This window comes from Natrix helvetica (assembly GCF_964273705.1).
Source record: "Natrix helvetica genome assembly, chromosome: 6".
In the NCBI taxonomy this organism is placed as follows: domain Eukaryota; kingdom Metazoa; phylum Chordata; class Lepidosauria; order Squamata; family Natricidae; genus Natrix; species Natrix helvetica.
The window spans coordinates 61,468,036-61,492,698 of NC_138553.1; the positions used below are offsets into that span (position 1 = coordinate 61,468,036).

At 39.4% G+C, this 24,663-nt stretch overlaps 1 protein-coding gene across 1 annotated transcript in view; it reads right to left on the reverse strand.

Moving 5' to 3' along the window:
- The window catches only part of ASZ1 (ankyrin repeat, SAM and basic leucine zipper domain containing 1), a 38,460-nt gene extending 14,758 nt beyond the window's left edge, over positions 1–23,702 (reverse strand). The window contains exons 1-6 of the mRNA XM_081956820.1: positions 23,474–23,702; positions 21,815–21,914; positions 20,373–20,495; positions 19,537–19,648; positions 2,505–2,616; positions 1,204–1,338 (exon numbers count right to left, since the gene is read on the reverse strand). Coding sequence (XP_081812946.1) covers positions 1,204–1,338; positions 2,505–2,616; positions 19,537–19,648; positions 20,373–20,495; positions 21,815–21,914; positions 23,474–23,572 — 681 coding nt within the window. The 5' untranslated portion in view covers positions 23,573–23,702. The remainder of the gene's footprint in view (positions 1–1,203; positions 1,339–2,504; positions 2,617–19,536; positions 19,649–20,372; positions 20,496–21,814; positions 21,915–23,473) is intronic.
- Between the last annotated feature and the right edge of the window lie 961 nt (positions 23,703–24,663).

The following is a 24,663-nucleotide window of genomic DNA, read 5'->3' on the forward strand; positions in this document are numbered from 1 at the left end:
TGTTGTCAAAAAGCCTGCAGGGACTTGTCCAGATACCTAGACATTTGAACCCAATAACTTGAAAATGCACAAACAAAAAGGGAGTACACCAGTAAATTGGATATATAGGTTTTTTTCCCCAGTAAAGGAAGATAGAATTATCATATTTATACGAGGTTGGTTTTTTTAAATTAAACTGTATTTCTTAAACTGTCAACTATCTATTGTATCTGTTAAACTACCTTTGCCTTGGTTGTCCAAATCCCTCAGTTAAACCTTACTTTTAATAGAACAATTCTCTAATAAAACGCCAAATGTGTACAGTCTATTTTCAGACATAATTAGCTCATGAAATGTTTATTTGTTCATACTACCATGTTTTCCCGAAAATATGACATTTCCTGAAAATAAGGCCTTGCCATATTTTTCGGGTGGGCAAAAATATAAGCCCTTCCCCGAAAATAAGCCCCTTGGACCCCTCCCTCCGGCCAGGCAGAGCATCACTCACCAACATAGCGGTATCCCGAAGGCGCCAAGCTGTGGGAGGGGGGAAAGGCACTCACGTTGCTTGGTGCCGTTGGGATACCGCTAGGTCGGTGAGTGGTGCTGTGCCTAGCTGGAGAGAGGGGTTGCCGGGCGGGTGCTCTCTTGCGAGCGGGCTCCCAAAGAGCCGGGCACAGCCTCAGGGACGAACGTGAGCATGGTCACCTCATGGCTGCTGCGTTGCGTTGCTGTGACAGCACAACACAGCCATTTGCCCCTAAGGCTGTGCCCAGCTCTTTGGGAGCCCACTCGTAAGAAAGCAGCCGCCTTGCAATCCCAAAACAATAAGACACTGTCTTATTTTTGGGGAAACACGGTAAGTTGATTGTTCCTGTTTTCTATTCTGTTTTAATTAGTATCTTAATAGAAACAAATGCAGATGTTCACTAAGCCAAATGTTAGATATGTTTTTTGAATAACAGGTAAATGAATATATATGCAGACACATAATAGGTATAAAAATAAGGATAGAGCACGTTTAAAAATAAAAGACATTAAGACATTAGTGTACTTGACATTACTAACAATTGCATAAAAATTAATTGCACTGCACATTCATATTAATATCTATAGTAAACAATTCATATCTGTTTTGATGTTTAAAGAACTCTTTATAATATATACCCCTACTTCAATTAAAACATCTCAACTCAAGGATTGATTCTTCACATAGAACAGTACCTCTAAATGCCTGTTCTTCTTTGCAATCTCTCCTGGGGTCTGTCCATCTTTTGTCTGTATTGATTTATCAGCTCCAAGTTCAAGCAGCTTGAATACTACTTTTTTATGGCCCTGGCATGCCGCCCATGTTAATGCCTGTAATGATTTATTAGCAATTGTGATCATATTCATTTTGCAATAATAAAAAGAAAAACTTCAGAATATACATTACTTCTGAATGACCCCACTCTATATAGCACATACGAGTAATTTATCTTCACATCCCAATTCAGCATCACGTCTTGCCAAAATGTAAAACAAAAATTTGTAATAGGAAGAACAGAGAAGAAATGTGGAAAGAAAGTGAGGCTGAAGATAACTGGGGTTGACTGAGGTGCAATATGGGAGCATATAAATTAAATTGTACAAAAGTTGTGCAGCAGTTGCACCTATTCTTAGATCATGAAGCTCTCTGCTCACAGTTATTTACACCCTAGTTATTTCCTGAATGGACTACAGTAACATGTTTTATAAGGGGCTGCCCTTGAAGAGTATATGGAAGCTTTAGTTGGTACAAAATGCAAAAGCACGAGCAGTTATGTAGAAACATATAGAAAAATATATGCTGCACCTCTGCTCCTTGAGCTGCATTGGTTACCAGTTTGTTTCCAGGTCCAATTCAAGGTGCTGTTTTTGACCAACATGGCATGGGACCAGATCATCTGAAGGACTGCCTCCTCTCAATTACATCTATCCATCTCATCAGGTTCAGCCCTTTTTTCCATAGGACCCACCCTTTGGAATATAGCCCTGAGGCAAGGTTAACCCCAAATCTTATAGCCTCCCGAAAGCCTTCAAAGCATGAGTTTTCCATCAGGCCTGGGGAATCTTCTCGCAATAGGAAGCCCATACAGAGGCTACATTACACATAATAATTTGATTTTAACCCTCTCACAATTTTGGTCTTAATAACTGTTTTAATTAGTTTTATAATTGTTGGCTGTATACCTTTCAGAATCACCTTGGGTGACATATGCAGCCTTATAAATTTGATAAATAAATAAAGCTGTGTTACACTTTTGAGAAGAACTAGAATTTTCCTTTTTTTTCCACCTAGCTCTGCTCTGCTTTTTATTTCTCTACAGTAAGCCTAAGACTACATTTCCATTTATTTTCCACTTCACAATAGCAGTGCTGGAGAAGTAAAAATTGCCAGTGATGGGGGAGAAGACCCCCATATCTTTAAAGTCTACCTTGTTGAAATATTTGAAGTTTCATAAAGGAAAGTAAATAATTTAGTTAGGATTATACAGAAAGCTCACAGTGTAACCGCCTTTATCTTGGGCATTTACTTGTGATCCATGAACAACAAGAAGAGCAACAACTTGAGAATGGCCTTCTCGGGCTGCATACATTAATGGAGTCATTTTCTTCCTACGGGAGAATTCATAATATCTGTTAAAGAAAGAATAGCTAAATTCAAAGCACATATTAATCTGTTATTAAATAAAAACAGCATTGTCAACTGAATAAATATTTATGCATCACATGTTCTGTAAGAAATCTCAGTCCAGAAATTGTTAAGTTCAATGGAAAGAATTCTAGCTTCCCTGCTTAACCAACTGATACAACTAATTGCCAATGCAAATCTTATCATGATGATACTCCATTAAGCACGGAAAAAATAAGTCATAAAAATGCGATGACTCAAAAAGAAAAAACAATGCATTATTTCAGTAACATTTTCTTTACAAGTGACTGAATCCAGTTCTTGTCAATATAATACAAAAACAATGTTAAGACTCTAGAAAGAGCACAAAGAAGAGCAACCGAGATGATTAGGGGACTTGAGGCTAAACAGTATGATGAACGGTTGCAGGAATTAGGTTCATCAAATCTAGTGGTGACATTATAGCAGTGTTACAATAGTTGAGGGACAGTCACAGAGGAGAGGAGGTCAACCTATTCTCCAAAGCAATTGAGGAAGGAATAACAAGTAACAAATGGGCGATTATCAAGGGAATAAGAGATAATTAAGGAATAATTTCCTGACAGTGAGAACAATTAATCAGACCTGCTTGCCTTCAGAAGTTGTGGGTATTCCATCACTGGAGGTTTTTAAGAAGAAATTGGACAGCCATTTGTCCAATAAGCATGAGTCTCCTGCTTGAGCAGGCGGTTGGACTAGAGGTTCTCCAAGGTCCCTTTCAACATTCTCTATTCTGAATGTTACAGATGTAAGAATAGTAATAGTTATAATGCATGTTATTTAGAGGAATTACTTTAGACTTTTCAAATAATATTGTTAATCACATGTAAAGCCACTAGAGGGATCTCTAAACACACTGAAACTCCCCAGTGGGGACATTCTTTTCATCCCATTTCAATTCATTATTTCAGTGATATAATTGTTATGTTTTCTTTTGTTAGAAATATATAAACATCTAAAAAAACTTTTTATGACTAGAAGAAAAGAAAGGAGTCAAGAATAAACGTTGGAAAGTAGAATTCTAACATAGACTAGTAATTAAAAAGTTTTGTGGATAACCAATTCAGAAAGGCTACCTGTACTGTCAGCTAAATAGGTATGTGTAAATCAGTGGTGGGTTCCAGATCCCGTTCCAACCGGTACGGTTGCAACGGGGCTCGGTGTTGTTCACAAGGATGCGCACACGTGTGCATGCATCTTAACTTCCAGCGATGCCTCCGCAACGGTCCAGCTGTTCGGCAGAGCATTGTGCAGGCGCTGTATGCATCGTGCGTGCCAAAGACTTTAAAGATAGGTAAGGAGCGCGGGCGGGCGGGCCCTCCAGAGCACCGTACCGGTAACCAGTGCTCCGGGCAGGCACCGGTACGCCCATACCGGTGCCTGCAACCCACCACTGGTGTGAATGAAATAAAGCTGAGAGGAAGGGCATGTTCATAAATTATCTAGAATCATAAAAATCACGCCGTATAATAAAGCCAAGTGGACTGTAAGGATTTCCTAAGTAGTTCACCAAAGTGAACTGGCAAGAAAACAGCAAACAAACTAAAAATTCTGAAGGAGTACAAATTGTAACATTCAAATTATATCAATAGGGTTCAAATAGACAGTAACTTTATTTTTATAGGCTGAGGTGAATACATGAAAATATAAATTTAGCTCTGGAAGTTACTAAAATCTAGAAAAAGTATAACAGGCTAGAAAATGACAAATGAGCAGTAAAAATAATGAAAGGTTACTAAGAAAACAACAGAACTGTTAAAAGATGAATCAGGAAGAGATGTAAAAGAGATTTAAAAAATTAAGTTCTGATGTGGAGAAAATTGCAATATTTTTCTCTTTTAAAAAATACCAGGATGAACTTGTTGACAAATTGTGATGAGCCAATGAAGATGATGGCAGTAGTTTCTGGATCATCAAAAACAGTGGGCAGGCATGATTTTATGATTCAAGCAAATACTTTGCATGAGAAAACTACTGGAAATTGAGTACGGACAAATCTTTAAACTATTTCTGCTTAATTTAGAGGAAAGGTCTTTTGCAATACAATCTAAAGAACCCAGCAATCAAAACTACGTAGATACACTAGTACTAAATGGACCACCTGACTGTCTGACTTTTAAATGCTGTTTATGTGTAAATATATTTCATAAAGTAACAATTTATGGAAATCAGTCAATGTATGGATGGATATGAGCTTTATAGCTAAATTAAGCATTCAATTCTCTGTAAATCTTAATATATAATAGAATAATAAAATAGAATGTTAAGAATCTATGTTCACTGGATACTAATTATTGAGAAGGGGAAACTGTCAGGAGAGTGTTATATTGTGATTCCTGCTGATTTAAGGTATTCCCAAAAGTATATGACTGGCAACTATAAAAGTATGGACCTTTGGTCTTACACTTCCCAACTCCTAGTCTCTTAGTTAGCATTTGTAAATTTATTGCAATATACTGGAACGTAAACTGCTAACAATAAAATGAAAATAAACAATGAACAGTGGGAATTGTTACGCACAGGAATGATTCACTGTCCCAACACTGGGATGCAATACCATTTTAGTCAAGGCTGACGAACAACTTCATATCCTGTTGTGATAAGATAATTTGCAGACTGGTGGATAAAGGGAATCTAGAAGTTGATTTAGATGAGCTATGTAAAAAAAGGAATTTACAAGATATAGAGGTTTTAAATATTAATAAAACTATTGAATGACTGAAAACAAATATTCCTTGAATTCCCCAAACAAACAACTTCAATAAAAGTTTGTAATAAAATTATTCAAGTTGTGAAATAAAAAAATGATGTTGGGGGTCTGCAATAATATTCAACTTTTCTATAGAAAAACATGACAATACATAACAACTACGGTAAACATGTTAGTAATCGGCAAACTATTCTTTAATTTTTATTTGTCACAGTTGGGATTGTTCTTATGATGGTCTTTGAGCTGTGGTACAATTCAACACAAAAGTTTATTTATCAGGTGCAGAAAGTGTACAAAGTTAAGCCCCACTGATTTCATTGAAGCATATCTATTCTATGCAAGCTGAGAATCTTCTGAGTGAAATGCCAACTTACATATGTTGCCTTCAATTTGTTCTTATAATGATGCTAGAGGTGATATCTTCCTGCATCCCATTCAGTGCAGAAGTTGGAAACCCATGAAAATATAGGCACCAACAGCAAAATATTATTTTAAAAATGGCCACCAGTTAGTTGTCTCATAAGCAAATGTAAGTTGCCAAGAGACTTAGTTTAGTTGGGCAGCTGTAGAAATCTTGACTGACTATGACATCCATATGGGCTAAATTGTCAGTATCCCCAGTAGATGCAGAGAATATTTGCGCTTTATTAATGTCAACCTTACAATATTAAAATATCAAAAGCAAGAGATATTTATAAATATGAGTTTAGGAATTTTCAGTTTAGGAAAATTAGGACTACTATCTTCTTATGAGCTATAAAATTATTTGAGTCTCCAATTCTTCTCCTTCCAATTTTTGAGTATTAAATATTTTGAACATTTTCTAACAAAAGGCCCCATTAGTTTTCTAAAGCAGTGAAAATAATCCATAGCCTAGATTTCAGAAAAACATCAATATAAAAAATGGTTTTAAATTGCTATTTAGCTGCAACCAAAATACAGAGCTTCATTGAAAATCAACTACTTATCTCTGTGCCTTATCTCCCTTGATAACATATATAAATATGTATTTCATCTCCACTTGAAATGCGGACACAACAAATATCCACCCTTACAATTGTAGAGAACAAACAACTGATGTTAAAATTATATTTTTAACAAAAAAAAACAAACCCAAAAATCTAAACTATGGCTTTTTTGGGTGTTATGTTGCTACAAGTTTCATATTTTCAAATCTCTTTTTTGCCTTGAACATAGTGTATAATGGGGCTTGTGATGGCAAATGTAATGCTTGAATATTGCAAGGTATTTAAAAATGTTTTCGACATAATGCAATTTTATGTTTTTTTTAAGTACTCCCTATATATCTTGCAATGGAACATACTTCTTATATTTTGGAAAAAAACCAAATATTTTCCTGTTTAGCCACGCCAAGACCAAAAATTAATTACTGACTAAAACATACAAAACAACTAGTACTAACAATCAGTATTATTAAGTCATCGGCAGCAGGAGGGGGAAGCAGGGAAAGGAAAAGGAACTCAAATAAAAATAATATGAGGAAAAATAAGCTGGTACCATCTACTCACTCAACATAGCTTATTTCCAAACTTCAACAGACACTAGAGAATATAAGCCAAATATTTAAATCCTTCTTTCAAGACCCTGTATTCTAGAGCTATGCAGCACTTTGGATTTAAAAGGAAAGAGATGCTGTGAAGTATATGAAGTGTTGACACAGCATCTGCCAGTAAGTCCTTAATGATCTTACATAAAATCTGAGATCACACATCTGAATTATGACACATTAACCCAGATGTATTCCAAAAATCCTTTTTCCTTTCAAACCCAAAGCACAGCTCTTTCCTATTCCTTTCCAACAGCCATCAACAACCATATTTTCTCATAGCTATAAATCAACTTGAAAGTCATGGGCATTCAAAATAATTACCTTGAAGTAACAGGTCCCTATGTCTCCCATTGTTTTCTTCCTACTTCCTTCTAATCTAAGGTAACAATATCTATCTCTACACCAGTATTTCTCAACTTTAGCAACTTTAGGATATGTGACCCGCTTCCAGAAAACCCCACCACTTGAGGTTGAGAAACACTGTGCTAGATATCCCAAATGTGTTTTTTCAAAAGGCAACTGGACATTCTTTGTTTTGCTTGAAGATGTTTCGGTTGCAGGGACGTGCGGTCAGGGGAGGCAGAGCCTCACCGCTCTCATCATGAAAAAAAAAGGGAAAAGATGCTGAGGAGCCTCAGAGAATGGGACTGCGCGAGCCGCGGTACCCTTCATGTTTACTCAGGAAGGTGGGCAATGGGACCACGTGTGCAGGACAGAGGGAGGTGCAGGAGGCTCCTCTAGCCTCAGCCTCCTTCCTGCACACGTGGTCCCATTCCCCGCCTTCTGTCGGGTTCTGACGCCGGAGCTCATGTTCCAGGGCGAATGTGCAAGCAGCTCCCTTCCTCGCACTGAGCAACAGCAGGTTTATGGGAAGTTGCTCGCGAAAGCAGAAAGTGCGACGGATTTTTCGGACCGTCGGCTACCATTTCCCTGCCAGCTCGCTCGCGAAAGGACCCTGGAAACCGAGTCGTGGCCGGCGCCTTGTTAAGAATTCCCCGCCTTCCTGATGACGTCACCAGCCTCACCAGCCATAAACCTCACCGCATGTCACTGTTCGGTTGTCATCCAAGAAGCTTCTTCGGTTTTTCAGAAGCTTCTTGGATAAGAAGCGAAACATCTTCAGGCAAAACAAAGAAAGTCCAGTTGCCTTTTGAAAAAGCACCTTTGGGACAACTATGACCTGGATGACTGAGAATATCCATAGACACTATGCTAGGTAATGAAATAATCAATACTATCATACAGTATCAGGTATTTGTACTTTCCTGTCATTAATATGTTTTTTTCTCATTGAGAATACCATCTCATCTGAAAAGACATTCTGCAAGTTTTTTGTTTGGTTTCCCAGTCTCCCAAAACAACAATACAGATTGTTGGTTGTTTTCTGGATTTTGTTTTCAACCAAATAGTCTCTACAGAGAATGAATGATTCCTTAAAGTTTCATCTTTACCACTAGTAGTTAAGAAACAATTTGATTATGTGATATGGAAATACAATTTAAATAAAGTGTTTAGTCCGCCAGGAGTGCCTGATAGGGGCATAAAATAAATAATCAAATATCAACTGTCCATATAGCTGTGACAAAAAGGCAAGAATCTTTTATCCCACAGATTTTTCTTTTAATATGCCCTCTTTAAAAGGTAAAGGTTCCCTTCGCACATATGTGCTAGTTGTTCCCGACTCTAGGGGGCAATGTTCATCTCCGTTTCAAAGCCGAAGAGCCAGCGCTGTCCGAAGATATCTCCATGGTCATGTGGCCGGCATGACTAAATGCTGAAGACGCACGGAACGCTGTTACCTTTCCACCAAATGTGGTCCCTATTTTTCTACTTGTATTTTTACAGGCTTTTAAACTTTGGCATAAGCTGGGACAAGTAACGGGAGGTCACTCCATTAAGTGGCGCTAGGGATTGGAACTGCCGACCTTTCTGATCGACAATCTCAGCGTCTTAGCCACTGAGCCACCGCGACTCTTATGCCCTCTTTAGGATACAATCATCTTTCAGCATTGGACTAGTTTTATTATGTAATGGTGTGTGTCTCTCTCTGTGTGTGTTTCATCTTCATGTACTACATGGAAAACCCAACACTGTGGAATTCACTTCTAAATGGCATTTGTTTGTATAAAAAATATGCTGAAGAACATATGTATTAAAGTGATGTTCAAAGGTATGTCTCTAGAACAAGGAACATTGTAATAGTTATAGCTCACATACAGGAAGTATTTTTTTTTAAATGCTCCAAACTGATGGATAATTTTTCTTTCATGATAAGAAACTATATTATAGTAAATTATTAAGTTTATATAACTGTCCTCTATCTCTGTTTAGATACATTTGTAATAAAGTTTATTAACTAAAGAATAAATGTAACACTTTTCCCAGGCTATTTGCAAGTACTGAGTTGTCATTTAACAAAGTTAACCATCACAGAATGATAAAGTCAAGGCCGATGAAATTACACAGTAGTGCTAACATGGTACTTATCAGCAGCAATAAATATTTTCTGTCATAATTAAGTATTAAGCAATTGGTTAAATAACTCATATATTAAGCAATCAATCAACAACAATAACAAAAATCTCCCACTTAGAATAAAACCTCCTTTATGTTGCTTCACACAGAACTCCAAATTAGTAACCAAAACTGTGGAAAAAGCTATGAGTGCACAAGCAAAATATTCTAGAATTCTCTGGAACATTTTGTTCCTCTTTTGGATCACATAGATCCAGATGTGGCTTCACCATAGTTAGTTAATAATTGCATATTGCATTTACTAGGCAATATCTATGAAGTCTATCAACAGATATCAGAAAATGACATCACCCTTTCTTACAGTACTATTTATGACAGCAGTTAAACCAACTCAAAAGCTGAAATGGCAACTTTAAAGAACAATTTTTGATCATGTTCTCCCCACCCCCATGAGGTACCTCTCCCTATGACTCTTCTTTAGACCATAATGTAAGCACTCAGACTGACTTATAGAGCACTGTGGTATGAAGGAAGAAGACCATTAACTAAGGCTTTGTATACTTCAAAGATATTTCTGGATACATACTTCATAACTTGCATGAATGTAACACTTCTCCAATGTATATTAAATGAGTGCTTCTATTTGCAGGTCCTGCATGAGCATCAACAAATATTCTGTTGCTTTTCCCAAGGGTGCTTTTCAAAAGGCAACTGAACTTTTTTGGATTTTTTACCCTTCTTCCTTCTTCAGGATGAGAAGGAAAATGTTTTGAAAGAAAAAACAAGAAAATCCAGTTGCTTTTGAAAAGCACCTTTGGGACAACCATGATCAGAATGATTGAGAATCTCCATACACATTTTGTTGCTTATAAGAAACTGATTAAAGTTTCTGGGACTTTTAAAGCAACCATTTTCTTAGACTTGTACAGAAGTCTGAAACAATATGAGCTGCTTCAATGAATATGCTCACATGAGACTAATTTTGGAAGCAAGTACCTGCCATTTATCTAGCTCTAACTTACTATAGTGGTAAAAAAACATATACCGTATATACTTGAGTATAAGCCGACTCGAGTATAAGCCGAGACCCCTAATTTTACCCCAAAAAACTGGAAAAAGTTATTGACTCGAGTATAAGCCGAGGCTGGGAAATGCAGCAGCTCACGGTAAATTTCAAAAATAAAAATACAGGTAGATAACAATAAAATACACCGCCCCGAGTCCCTTTTGGGAGAGGGGGCGGTATAAAAGTTTGAAATAAAGTAAAGTAAAGTAAAATTGCTAAAAGTGTGTGTGTGCGTGAGTGAGACAGACAGACAGAGGAACAGAGAGAGGGAGAGAGAGAGGGAATCAGAGAGAGACTGACAGAGACGAATCAGAGACGTACTTTTAACTACCTGGCAGCGGCGTTTTGCCTTGGGGGGCTCCTCAGAACATCCCAAGTTTACAGCCCTCCCTCGGAACGCTTCGGAGGGAAGCTTCTGCAAAGGCGAGTGACAACAAGTCTCCCAGGCTTTAATTTGCCGAGCTGTGCGCACGCGCCTGTTTTCGGCTCTTCTGTGTGCCGGGCGCCCGCTTCCCTCCCTCCTCTCGGGCTTTGGAGGGAAGCTTCTGCATAACCCCGGCGAGTGACAAGTCTCCCAGGCTTTAATTTGCCGAGCTGTGCGCACGCGCCTGTTTTCCACGGCGTGGAGCAGCGGCGAGATTCTGCGCGGCGAGCGGTGATTCCAGGGGCCATCCGGGAAGATGAGGAACGCGAGGGGGGACCCTGCCCCCCCACTGATGGCCCCCGGAATCATCGCTCGCCGCCCAGAATCTTGCCGCTGCTCCACGCCGTGGAAAACAGGCGCGCGCGTACAGCTCGGCAAATTACAGCCTGGGAGACTTGTCACTCGCCGGGGTTATGCAGAAGCTTCCCTCCGAAGCCCGAGAGGAGGGAGGGAAGCGGGCGCCCGGCACACAGAAGAGCCGCATTAAAATGTTTAAAGAGCCACATTTTTTTTTGTTCACTGGAGTATAAGCCGAAGTGGATTTTTCAGCCCAAAAAGTGGGCTGAAAAATTCGGCTTATACTCAAGTATATACGGTACATGACAATCTGTATTAGGCATTCAAAGGGTAAATATATATTTCAACTACAGAGAAAAATTTAAATGCAGAGGAAGATGCACAAGCTTAGTCTTTTCTCCCTATTATTCAATATTTAGAGATTTAAGTGATCACACCATTCTAGCCACCCCCACTACCTGTTATAAGACCGATAGAGCAAAATTATCTTTTCTAAACTAGAGTAAAATTAGTTCTTTCCCTATTCTTACTTTCCCTTCACATGCTATATAAGACTAGTTATAAAATTGGAAAGAAATGCAACTTTCCAGGCCATCACCTAGGCTACTCAAATCATTTCATTCCAGCAAAGAAATGTTCCATATTGGTAAATACTTATAACACAGAAATTATCTCAAAGCACTTTATTACAGGTAGTCCATAACTTACAACAGTTCCCTTAGTGACCGTTTTAAAGTTACAATGGCACTGAAAAAGTGACGTGATCATTTTTCACACTTATGACCGCTGCAGCATCCCCAGTCACGTAATCAAAATTTGGATGCTTGGCAACAGGTTCATATTTATGACTGTTGCAATATCCTGGGGTCAAGTGTGATTACGTTTTGCGACCTTCTGACAAGCAAAGTCAGTGGGGAAGCCTCTTAACAACCATGTTATTAGCTTAACAACTGCAATGATTCATTTAACAACTGTGACAAGAAGGGCCTTAAAATGGGGCAAAACCCGTTTAACAAATGCCTCACTTGTTTGGGCTCAATTGTGGTTGTAAATTGAGGATTACTTGTAGTTGAAATTTAATGCATAAGATTAATATAGTAAAGAACCTGAATTTTTTATTCTTTCCAGTTTAGCTGCTGCAACTGTTTCAACTCTTTAAATTAGGAGAAAAAATAAAGCTGAAGTTTCAGTTACTATGACATAGGTTTAATGCAACTTTCCTCTCTAGGGGCCATGTATATGTTTGTACTATATGTTGAAGATTAGAAAACTGAAAAGATCTATTGGTCCTGTGCAATTTAAGAAACTGCATAATACCAATAGGATTTACACAGGGACGAATCACAAATGCGCTCCCAGGGGTTTACAATCTATAGCTCTTATGAACAATAGTTTTTAAAAAGAAGAAAGGGAATATCTCTCAAGATATCTATGGAAATAGCAATCATAACACACTTCATTGCTAGTTCTAAATAACTCCCTTTTGCAGAAATATGATGTCAATTAAATACAGCATTAAAATGATTTATTCAGCAACCTGATGTAACCACAGATGTATATTGAGACTTATTTCTGCAACTACAATTCTCTTAAAAAAATTCAATTGCTGTATTCCTCTCTACGTCCATAAAACTTGCTATAAATCTCCAAGAACATATTTGTTAGCGCAGACAAATAATATGAGGTTAAATGGAAGACATCTGATCTTCCATTCCTCTAATAGATAGACATGCTTGGAATAACAGAAACTGACAGGATTAGGACAGGGAAACCCATCAATCACCCATCTTCCCTTTAGGAAGGACAAGATTACAAACATTTTCATTATAAAGAGTATTAAGTAACACTTCTGTGAGCAGTTGGACTCCCTGGAGTTTCCCAAGACTTTTTATAGCTGTTGCAGTATTGGATACTTCTTGTTTCTTCCTGGGGTAAAAGATACAGGAGGGCACAATAATGCAGCTTGATCATACAGGCTGTAAATTCAGTGCATGTGTGGTCCATCCAGTTGCATTGCTTCTGCTGTGAAGCACCCAATTTAGAACATAGAGAACATAAAATAATAGAGTTTGAAGGGCTAATGGCTTTTGGCAGCACGCCCAGGCTTTCAATTAGCTTGAGCATCTGCACTTTGTTTCCCTCCCAGCTGTTGTGTTTGCTTTGGGGTTGACTTTTTTTTAAAAGGGGAATGGCTATTTTAAGTTTTCTGCATTGTTTAGACAGCATGGCATTGTCCTTTTAGGCTGCACTTCCCTCACTCTTTTTGAAAGCCTCTAGTGATGGAACACCCACAACTTCTGAAGGCAAGCTATTCCATTGGTTGATTGGTCTCACCCTTAGGAAATTTCTCCTTAGTTCTAGATTGCTTCTCTCTTGGTTAGTTTCCATCCATTATTTCTTGTTGTGCCTTTTGGTGCTTTGGAAAATAGATTGACTCCTCATTTTTGTGGGAGCCCTCAAATTTCCTGAAAGAACAATTAATCAATGGAACAACTTGTATCCAGAAGTTGTAAATGCTCCAACACCAAAAGTTTTAAAGAAGAGATTGGACAATCATTTGTCTGAAGTGATGTAGGGTTTCCTACCTAAGCAGGGGTTTGGACTAAAAGACCTCCAAGGTCCTTTCCAACTCTGTTGGATTGGATTGGATTGGATTGGATTTATTAGATTTATATGCCGCCCTTCTCCCAAGGACTCAGGGTGGCGTACAGCATTAAAAAACACATAGTACAAAAGTTAAAAGGAAATTAGAAACAGTCCAAAAAACAAACTCAATTTATATAACACTCACATTTTAAAAATTAAATAAAATTAACAGGCCAGGCCGGCTTGCTGGAAAAGCCAACTTTTTAGGGCGCGTTGGAAGGACCGGAGGTCAGGGATTATGCGGAGCTCCGGGGGCAGCTCATTCTAGAGGGAAGGCGCTCCCACAGAGAAGGCTCTCCTCCTGGGGGTCACCAGCCGACACTGTCTGGCCGACGGCACCCTGAGGAGGCCAACTCTGTGGGATTGTACTGGACGGTGGGAGGCTATTGGTGGCAGTAGGTGGTCTCGCAGGTACCCTGGGCCTAAGCCATGGAGCGCTTTAAAGGTCATAATTAGTACCTTGAATCACACCTGGAAGACAACCAGTGCAGGCCGCCTAAAAGGGGTGTAATATGGGAGCACCTAGGTACCCCCATGATAACCCGCACGGCCGCATTCTGGACCAGCTGAAGCCTCCGGGTGCTCTTCAAGGGCAGCCCCATGTAGAGAGCGTTGCAGTAGTCCAGGCGAGAAAAGACGAGGGCATGAGTGACTGTGCACAGAGCATCCCGAACCAGGAAGGGGCGCAACTGACGTACCAGGCGAACCTGGTAAAAGGCCCCCCTGGTCACGGCCGTCAGATGTTCTTCTAAACTAAGCCGCGGATCCAGGAGGACTCCCAGATTGCGAGCCTTCTCTGAGGGGGCTAAAATTTCTCCCCCTATCATCAAAGATGGAACAAGATGCACAAATCGGGATGACGGAAACCACAGCCATTCAGTCTTGGAGGGATTGATCCTGAGCCTGTTCCTCCCCATCTAGATCCGCACAGCCTCCAGGCATCGGGACATCACGTCGAGGGCATCGTTTGGGTGGTTTGGGGTAGAGATAAAAAGTTGGTTATCATCAGCATATTGATGATACCGTACCCCAAAACCACGGATGATCTCGCCCAGCCGTTTCATGTATATGTTGAACAGGAGGGGTAAGAGAACCGACCCATGGGGCACCCCACAAGTGTTGCACCTGGGGGTCGATCTCTGCCCTCCAGTCAACACAAACTGCGACCGATCCAATAGGTAGGAGGAGAACCACCGTAAAACAGTGCCCCCCACTCCCAACCCCCCGAGTCGTCGCAGTAGGATACCATGGTCGATGGTATCGAAAGCCGCCGAGAGGTCTAATAGGACCAGGACAGAGGAGCAGCCCCTGTCCCGGGCCCGCCAGAGATCATCGACCAACGTGACCAATGCCGTCTCCGTGCTGTACCCGGGCCTGAAACCCGACTGAAACGGATCCAGGTAGACAGCTTCATCCAGGTACTGGGGAAGCTGGCGTGCTACCACACTCTCGACAGCCTTCGCTACAAAGCGAAGGTTGGAGACCGGACGGTAATTGGCTAAAGAAGCTGGGTCCAGGGAAGGCTTCTTAAGGAGGGGCATCACCACCGCCTCCTTCAAGGCGGTGGGAAAGAACCCCTCTCTCAATGAAGCGTTGGTAATCGCCTGGAGCCAGCCTCGTGTCACCTCCCGGGAAGCCGAAACTAACCACGAGGGACACGGGTCCAGCACACAAGTGGCAGCACTTAGTTTCCCCATAATCCTGTCCATGCCCTCGGGGGTCACAGGGTCAAACTCATCCCAGATTGTCTCCTCAAGATTCATCCCCGTCGGCTCGCCCAAATCTACCCAGTCAGAGTCCAAGCCTGTCCAGATCTGAGCGATTTTATCCTGCAGATACTGAACAAATTCTTCAGCCCTACCCTGCAAGGGGTCTTCCCCAGTTCCTTGGTTAAGTAAGTAACGGGTCACCCTGAACAGGGCGGCTGGGCGGTTATCTGCGGACGCGATAAGAGCGGAAAAATGTTGCCGTTTTGCCGCTTCCATCGCCACTAAGTAGGATTTAATATGAATTCTTACTAGTGTTCGATCAGATTCGGACCGGCTGGCCCTCCAGCCACTCTCTAGGCGTCTTTTCCGGTGTTTCATCTCCCGGAGCTCCTCAGTAAACCAGGGATCCACCCGGGATCGACACAGGGTCAGAGGCGCAAAGGCACAACGCGATCCAAGGTCCCAGCGGCCGCCGTATCCCAGGCTTCCACTAGGGCTTCGGTCAAGTTGTGAGCAAGGGATTCAGGAAAAGTCCGAAGCTCCATCACATCCCTGCGACCAATTCGCTCGCACAGAGAGGGACTTCTCCAGGTGCTGTCTACCAGACAGTGTCGGGGGGCGACGCCTAGGAGCAGAGCCTTCTCTGTGAAAGGCCCAGCCCTGTGGAATGACCTCCCCCCTGATATCAGGACTACCTCTGACCTCTGCTCCTTCCGCGCAAAGCTCAAGACCCACCTCTTCCAAGTAGCTGGCCTGGCTCAACCATAGTTTTACCATATCGCTCCTGACGGGTTTTTAATTGTGTATTTTGTATTTTAATTGAGGGGATTTTAAATTGAAATTTTAATTCTATTTTATTCATCTGTTTACCTCCTCCATGCATATGTATATGTACTGTTTATATTTGTATATTTTATGTGTTTTTATTGTACGCCGCCCCGAGTCCTTCTGGAGAGGGTGCGGCTAACAAATAAATTTTTTTATTATTATTATTATTATTATTATTATTATTATTATACGATTGTATCACAGCGGCCAGTTGATTCGCCGGATTTGGCATTGATTACTAGTCGGGCCCCACCCAGGGGCCTAGGACGTCGTAACGTATTTTCGTAATATACGTGCAGATCCAAGCAGTGCAGCTTTTTGCATTTGACTGATGGTGATTTTGTCTGCTTTTGGAATAGCACCCAGTGTGCCGATTACCACTGGAATTACCACTGCTGGTTTGTGCCATAATCGTTGGATTTCAATTTTTAAGTCCTGGTATTTCGCTACTTTTTCATGTTCCTTCTCCTCAACTCTGCTATCACCTGGTATTGCGATGTCTATGATTGTAACCTTCTTTTTCTCAACCAGTGTGATGTCTGGTGTGTTATGCGCTAGTACTTTGTCTGTTTGTATACGAAAATCCCACAGGATCTTGACCATCTGATTTTCGGTGACTTTTTCAGGCTTATGTTCCCATCAGTTTGTTGTTGTTTTAATATTATAATTTTTGCACAAATTCCAGTGGATCATTTGTGCTACTGAATTGTGCCGCAATTTATAATCAGTCTGCGAGATTTTTTTACAGCAGCTGAGTATGTGGTCAACAGTTTCATCAACTTCTTTGCAAAGTCTGCATTTGGCATCATCAGAGGATTTTTCGATTTTGGCCTTAATGGCATTTGTTCGGATAGCTTGTTCTTGCGCAGCCAGGATTAGTGACTCTGTTTCTTTCTTTAATATACCTGTTGTTAACCATAACCAAGTTTTTTCACTGTCCACTTTATCTTTTTTTTTTTTCAGAAATTGACCATGTAAGGCTTTGTTCTGCCAACTCTCCATTCTTGATTTTATCACATCTTTTCTGTATTCTTGTTTCGTCTGTTGGGCCTTCAGTAGATTTTTGTTCTTTACTTCGATTAATAGATGTTCTCGACTTTCTTTTAAATAATCAGCTAGTGCATGTTTTTCTTCTTCAACTATTTGCTTCACTTGTAATAATCCTCTGCCACCTGATTTTCGGGGCAGGTATAGTCTATCAGTGTCACCACGTGGATGTAAACTGTAGTGCATTGTCATTAGTTTCCTTGTTTTTCGGTCCAAAATGTCCAAATCAGCTTGTGTCCAGTTAACTATACCAGCTGTGTATCTTATAACTGGTATTGCCCAGGTATTTATGGCCTTGATTGTATTTCCACCATTTAATTTAGATTTCAAAATTTTCCTAACTCTGTTGGTGTACTCTCTCCTGACAATATTTTTTACTTGTCCATGTTTGATGTTATCCAACTGCAAAATGCCTAAGTATTTGTAGGCTTCATTTTCGTTGCATTTAATTAGTTGGCCACTGGGCATTTCAATTCCCTCACATGTAGTGATTTTGCCCCTTTTTATGGATACAGTGGCACATTTTTCCATGCCAAACTGCATTGAAATATCGGTGCTGAATACTCGGACAGTGTTTGTCAGTGATTGGATTTCTATTTCTGACTTTCCATAGAGTTTCAAATCATCCATATATAATAAATGTGAAATTTTTTCAGCTTCTTTGGCTGTTTGGTAGCCTAATTTCATTTTTTTAAAGATTACTGATAGTGGGATCATCGCAATGATGAAGAGAAGAGGTGAAAGTGAATCATCCTGGAAAATTCCTCGCTTGATATTAACCATTCCATAGTTCTCATTCCCTACTGCCAACTCAGTTCTCCATTGTTTCATCGCCTTTTCAGTGAAGGATGTAATATTTTTACTAATGCCAGTTGTTTCTAAGCATTTTATGATCCAACTATGTGGCAATGAGTCAAATGCTTTTTTATAATCAATCCAGACCATATTCAAGTTCGTTTTTCTTTTTTTACAATTTTCTAATATCATTTTATCAATTAGGAGCTGATCTTTTGTGCCCCTACTCCTTCTTTTGTTGCCTTTTTGCTCTACTGGCAAGATGTTGTTTGTTTCCAAATAATCCATAATGTTATCTGCAATAATGCCTGTGAGTAATTTAAAGGTTGTTGGCAAGCATGTTATTGGTCTGTAGTTTTCAGGTATTGTTCCTTTAGTTGCATCTTTCTGAATCAAGTATGTTTTTCCAGTTGTCAACCATTCATCAATTATTATTATTATTATTATTATTATTATTATTATTATTATTATTATTATTATTATTATTATTATTATTATTATTATTATCCATCAGGAACCTTTCGGGGTCCATCAGGTGCCTGGGAACCATCTGGTCGGTTCCGCCTCCCTGCGGTGAGGGGTAGCTGTATGGAAGTCAAGCCTGATGAGGAAATGATCAGACCATGACAAGGGTTGAATAGAAATATCCCCTAAATCTAGATCATTCATCCACTGCCCAGAGACAAAAATCAGGTCGAGCGTGTGTCCCCCATTATGGGTGGGGTCTTGAATTAACTGAGTTAGGTCCATAGCTGTCATGGAAGCCATGAACTCCCGAGATGACTCGGATGTCTCGCCAATGGAAGGCAGATTGAAATCCCCCAGGACCATAAGCCTGGGGAAATCAACCGCCAATGTTATTCGATTCTATTCTAAATATTGAAACAGTGCTATTTTATTGTGAATTGGACTACGGAAACATTTCCTAAGGGTGAGACCAATCAAGTTGGCCACGTCCACCCAGTCACATGACCCATTTCCCACAGAAAACACAGGGAGCCACAAAACCTGGGTCATGTGACTGGGTGGGAGTGACACTGAGTTGGTAGTAAAAAAATTTGAACCGGTAGTAAACAAAATTGAATCCCACCATTGTATATTACATATAAATGCATTACAAATAGTCAAACATTTGTCAAAAGAACTTGAGAGTGAGTGTTAAAAAACAAAAGGTCTAACAAAGATAACAGTAAATACCCAGTAAAAAGATTAATTAATGCAATACTTTATTAGTTAATTAGCTGAATTATTCAGCAATCATTTTAAAATGTATTTTTAATATATATATTAGTGCTTACTTGCATGCAGCCTTAGGATTCGCATTTCTTGAAAGCAGTAGTTCTACACTCTTTAAAATCTGTTCTTCTGAACCAGATGCAGTACATGCAGCCATCAATACTGAATAACCATCTAAACAGCAATTGTTAAGAAACACATTGGAAAACACCATCAAAATTCAGAAGCTGGGCAACTGGTTCCTATTTATGACAGTTGCAGTGTCCTAGGGTTATGCGATCAGTTTTGAAACCTTCTGACAAGTAAAACCAATGGAAAATTCATATTCATTTAACAACCATGTTACTAACTTAACAAATGCAATGATTCACATAATAACTGTAGCAAGAAAAGTCAGGCAAATTTAGCAAATGTGTTACTTAGCAACATAACTTTTGGGCTCAATTATGATTGTAACTCGAGGACTACCTGTACAAAAAACTATACTTATTACAAACATGGCACTGAATTATAAAATGAATTTTTCAATGTTCGCCTCACACCTAGATTTCCAAAAACTTAAAAACAGATCAGTTGAATCAGGGCCAAGCCACATCTTAGAATTTTATTTCTCATGTTAGTCAATAAGACCTTACTGGGGTGCACCTAAACAGAAGGTAGAGATAGACCAAGCTCTTGGCTTTGCTCTCCTTTAATTGGTATGTGGAAGTTTGCTACCTCTACTTTGGAGATGACAACATGTAGTCCTCAACTTACAATTGGTCATTTAACAATTGTGAAGTTACAAGGGACTCAGAAAGTGTCAGAGTCACTGTTTCTTTAAATAAACATTTATGTTTATTATTATACAGAACGCGTAGGATTACATCCTTGAAATGGTCCATTTATAAAAACTCACCCTTCTCAAAGCTTGCATTTGCACCTCTGCCTAGAAGGAGATGCATAAGTTCCACATTCGCAACACTAGCTGCATACATGAGGGGAGTCCATCCAAACTTAAGGCTAGATTCTACATTTATGCCTGTAATATTTATATATGCATTTAATAAAACACAAATCTACAATATATATTCTATTATAGAAGTTTATTTAAACACAACCACTATTCAGTTTCCCCAATGATGCTCGCAAATGATGCAATCCTTTCCCAAAAAACCTCGTTTCTCATTTCTATAATATCTGTCTATCCTAGACCAGCCTTTTCCTTTAATATCTATAGGTTCCCCCCAAAACAATACCCCACTCCATAGCATGTAAATACAGCATGCCACAAAAAAGCATGGGTCAGATTGTCTTGTGACATACTGATATAGTTTATACTAATATTTCCCAATTTGGGTAGCTTATATCTGCATAATGCTGGCTACATTTAGCCAGTTCTAAATATTTTTATGCCACCAAGATTTTATTTTATTCAATCTGTCTGTTTTCTACCTATTTTATTTGCCACCCATCTCATGGTTCAGGCAACTATGATTTACATTGGTGATTGATAATTAAATAATAAATAACCAATTGCTCTATTCTTCACTCACCAATCTGCTACAAATCATAGAAACCAAATGAGTAGACCAATAAATTTTGATTTCTGTAGTATCTGCAAAATCTAAAAAGTTTATATTGCTATATAACTAAGTATAATGCCCTTTATAGTTTTATTTTTTACAAAGTAAAAAAGATGCCATTATAATATTTATTTATACAATTAAGCCAAAACCTACATTGTTTCATACAAATTATGTTGCTAACTGTAATTTACCAGTATGTACATTCATAGCACACTATCACAAGTATTCACTTTTATTATACATATAAAAAGACATTCAATTATCCATATAAAAAGTCTGTCAAAACAGGAACATTGAAGTATGAACCAATTTAATTCTTTAATATTTTTAAGGTAGGTCATTAGCCTAATGTCTCATAGTCAATATTTCTGATTGCCATAATATGTAGCTCATTTCCATTATGAAGTGTTCAGGAGTTCAGTTTCTTACCAACTAAGGGAATAAAAGTTAATTCTATTATTTCTTTTTGGAGCGTATTTATTATTCTTTTTTTATTATTAACCTATTTGAAATCTCACTTCATAGTCACCAAGGGATAAATTGACTCTTCTGGTCCTAACCTATTTGCTCTTGCCGGAAGACAGCTGTTTGTCAATGAGACCTTCATAAACACAAAAATCAAATTTGATGAAAAAGAATGTGGTAAGACCTTATACAGTATTTAACTAAATACAATCTTACATTATTCTGTGCCCAGACAAGGACTATAGATATCCATTAAAGGCCGAACTTTCAAAAAGTGTTAAATTTAGCTGATATTCATTTGTCATACCTGTATTTAAAAGTTCCCCAATGACAGACAAGTTTCCAGCAGTTAATGCTTTTTTGAAAACTTCACTTTTATCCTGGATGTGCGAGATTTCATCTAAACACTAGACAAAGAAGAGGTTTATGCTACAATACATAAATTTACTAGTTCAATATTAATAGAAGCACTATATGAACTGCTTCATGAGTTACAACACAAGCAAACATTTTAAAAAATGGATTCAAGAATATTTGATTCTTCTAAGACCACTTTTTAACCACTAACATATCTACGTACATCTGTATTTTTTGTGTGTGGTAAAAAAGTTGGTGCACCGCAGCAGTTAGAATGCAGTCATCACTTCTGATGACTGATTGAATCTCACCAGGCTCAAGGTTGATTCAGCCTTCCATCCTTCCGAGGTGGGTAAAATGTGGACCCAGATTGTTGGGGGCAATATGCTGACTCTGTAAACTGCTTAGAGATGGTTTTAAGGTACTGTGAAGCAGTATAAGTCTAAGTGCTATTGCTATTACTTGTATACATTCAGAAAAGAGATTAAGGCAAAATATTTGTTTAGCTAATCAAAATGTACTGGCAAGTATTTGTAAAGAGAGAATAGGGATGAGATTCAAATGCCATTAGAATTCTCTCCCTACCATTTTTTTTGGGAGGGGGGGAGGGCACAACCTTTGAGTCAATGTTTACTTGTGGTAAACTTCTAGATAAGTCCCTGCAGTTTTCTTGCCAAGATTTCATGAATGCCTCTGCCATTCCCACAGATGAAAGTGTTTGGCCCAAGGCCACTCAGTGGACTGCTCCTACTGGCTAGAACTCAGTTTCTCAGTTTCTAGCCTGCTGTTTAACCACTACACCTAACTGGCTCTTAATTAAAATGTCCTACTATAAGCCTGGTTTATCATTGGTTTCAACCAATAGCCACTGCAATTGGAATCCCTCCTGTTGTCATAACTGTTCTCTACAATGTTTCATTAGTATTATATGTGGAATTACTGATATCCTCTAAAAGGTTACAGAGTCCTGCTTATTTACTGTACAGCATGTGATTTATTTATAAAAATGCTTAAGACAGCACAGTCTCCCATATCATAAGATTTTTTAAAAAATCTAATTTGAGAAAATCAACTTAATAGTTGGACTAGTGTAATTTAGGTTTTTCAGTCTGGAACTTTGAATTGATACAACAACACATTGGTCATTACTGCAACCAGTATTATCAACATATATACTTATACATATGTATTGTACAAATTCAGAAAATTTGAGGGTAAATGACTGATCATCATTTACCTACAATCTACTGGACTCCAAAACATTTATCATAATTATGACATGTGGATGTCAAACATGCTCATCAGGTTTAATTCACAATTAGCATGCACCTGTCAAATAAATACACAGAAAATAACAAAATCAGCTGCTATAAATATTAAATTAGGAAATGGGGAACTTCTACCCATGAAGATCACTAGACGGCCTTGGGACTAATGTACATTTACTCATTTTTTCCGTTCTAACTTCACCTTTTCAAAAGTATTACTACAACAAAGTTTTTGGAAGGCGGTGAGGAAGGCTGCCTGGTTTAAGCACGCGCCTTGGTCGTCCCAAGGAAATCGAATCACTCTTTTAATTTGCACCTGCTCGGCCGCCATCGCCTCTCACCTGGGCCTGGGACATGAACCCTATACCCCAGCCATCGTCGTCGCTCTCACTGCTCTCGTCTCCCCCGGGTACAACGCAGAAATTCGTGCCGTTAGCCATCCGCCCGCACCTCAATTTCTCTTGTCCTCTTCCCACGGTCCGTCCCCCCACACCCTCGCGCACAGCCGCTTTCTAGGGAAACGCCGTCCCACCCTAACGCTTTCGCCAGCCCAAGCGCAGGCGCGGGGGGAAAAACGCGGACGCGGGAGAAGGTGCACAGCGTGAAGGAGGCCTCTGCGGTCACGTGTCCCATCAAAGAAAAGAAAGCCCGGAGAAACTTTTTGGAATCCTCCTGATTCCATTACTTGGGCCGCATTCGTTCTAATAGATGAGGCCATAGCCTCATAAACTTTGAAAGAGCTGCTTTCACCCTTAAGTCAGGGATCCCCAAACTTGGCAACTTTAAGACTTGTGGACTTCAACTCCCAGAATTCTCCAGCCACCTATGCTGGCTGCTGGAGAATTCTGGGAGTTGAAGTCCACAAGTCTTAAAGTTGCCAAGTTTGAAGACCACTGCCCTAAGTAAAGCATACCTAATAATCTTCTGTTTAAAGGCGTCCGGTGAAGGGGAAGATAGTAGTACCCTCATTTGGGGTACTTGGCTCCACTGTCGAACTGGCGAAGTTTTAGAATGTGTTTTGATGCATTAACGGGGGACAAAACCGTCTTTACTTCTCTGAGACTTCTGACGTGAGTGTATAGGATGGCAATGAAAATTTCTTTTCCCGAGTTCACTGAGACTTAAAAGTGTCGATGTAGTGATTTTTTAAAATTTTTTGAAAGCAAAATGAGAGTTAGTTCTAAATGTACATACTGTAGAAAGGACTGCTTGGCAGTCCAACTCCAGTGGATCTGTAGCGCCTGCAAAATTAAGAGAAAACACAAAAACAATGGAAGGCCCAGACTGGAATAATCTAACAGCAAAACCAACAAAGCAAAACGTGCTGTTGAACATCAACTCCAGGCCTGGGACCGAGCCCAGATTTACGGCTTTGAAAGAGTTGTTACTCACTTTGAAATTTCATGGGACAGTATTTGCAATAATCCACAATCTTCAGCATGTTTCTTCAGGTGTAACTCAAATGCGTTGTATCCAGTTAGCTCACTTTGTGGTAAATGTGACTCGTCAGTGATTAATATTTTCCATTAGA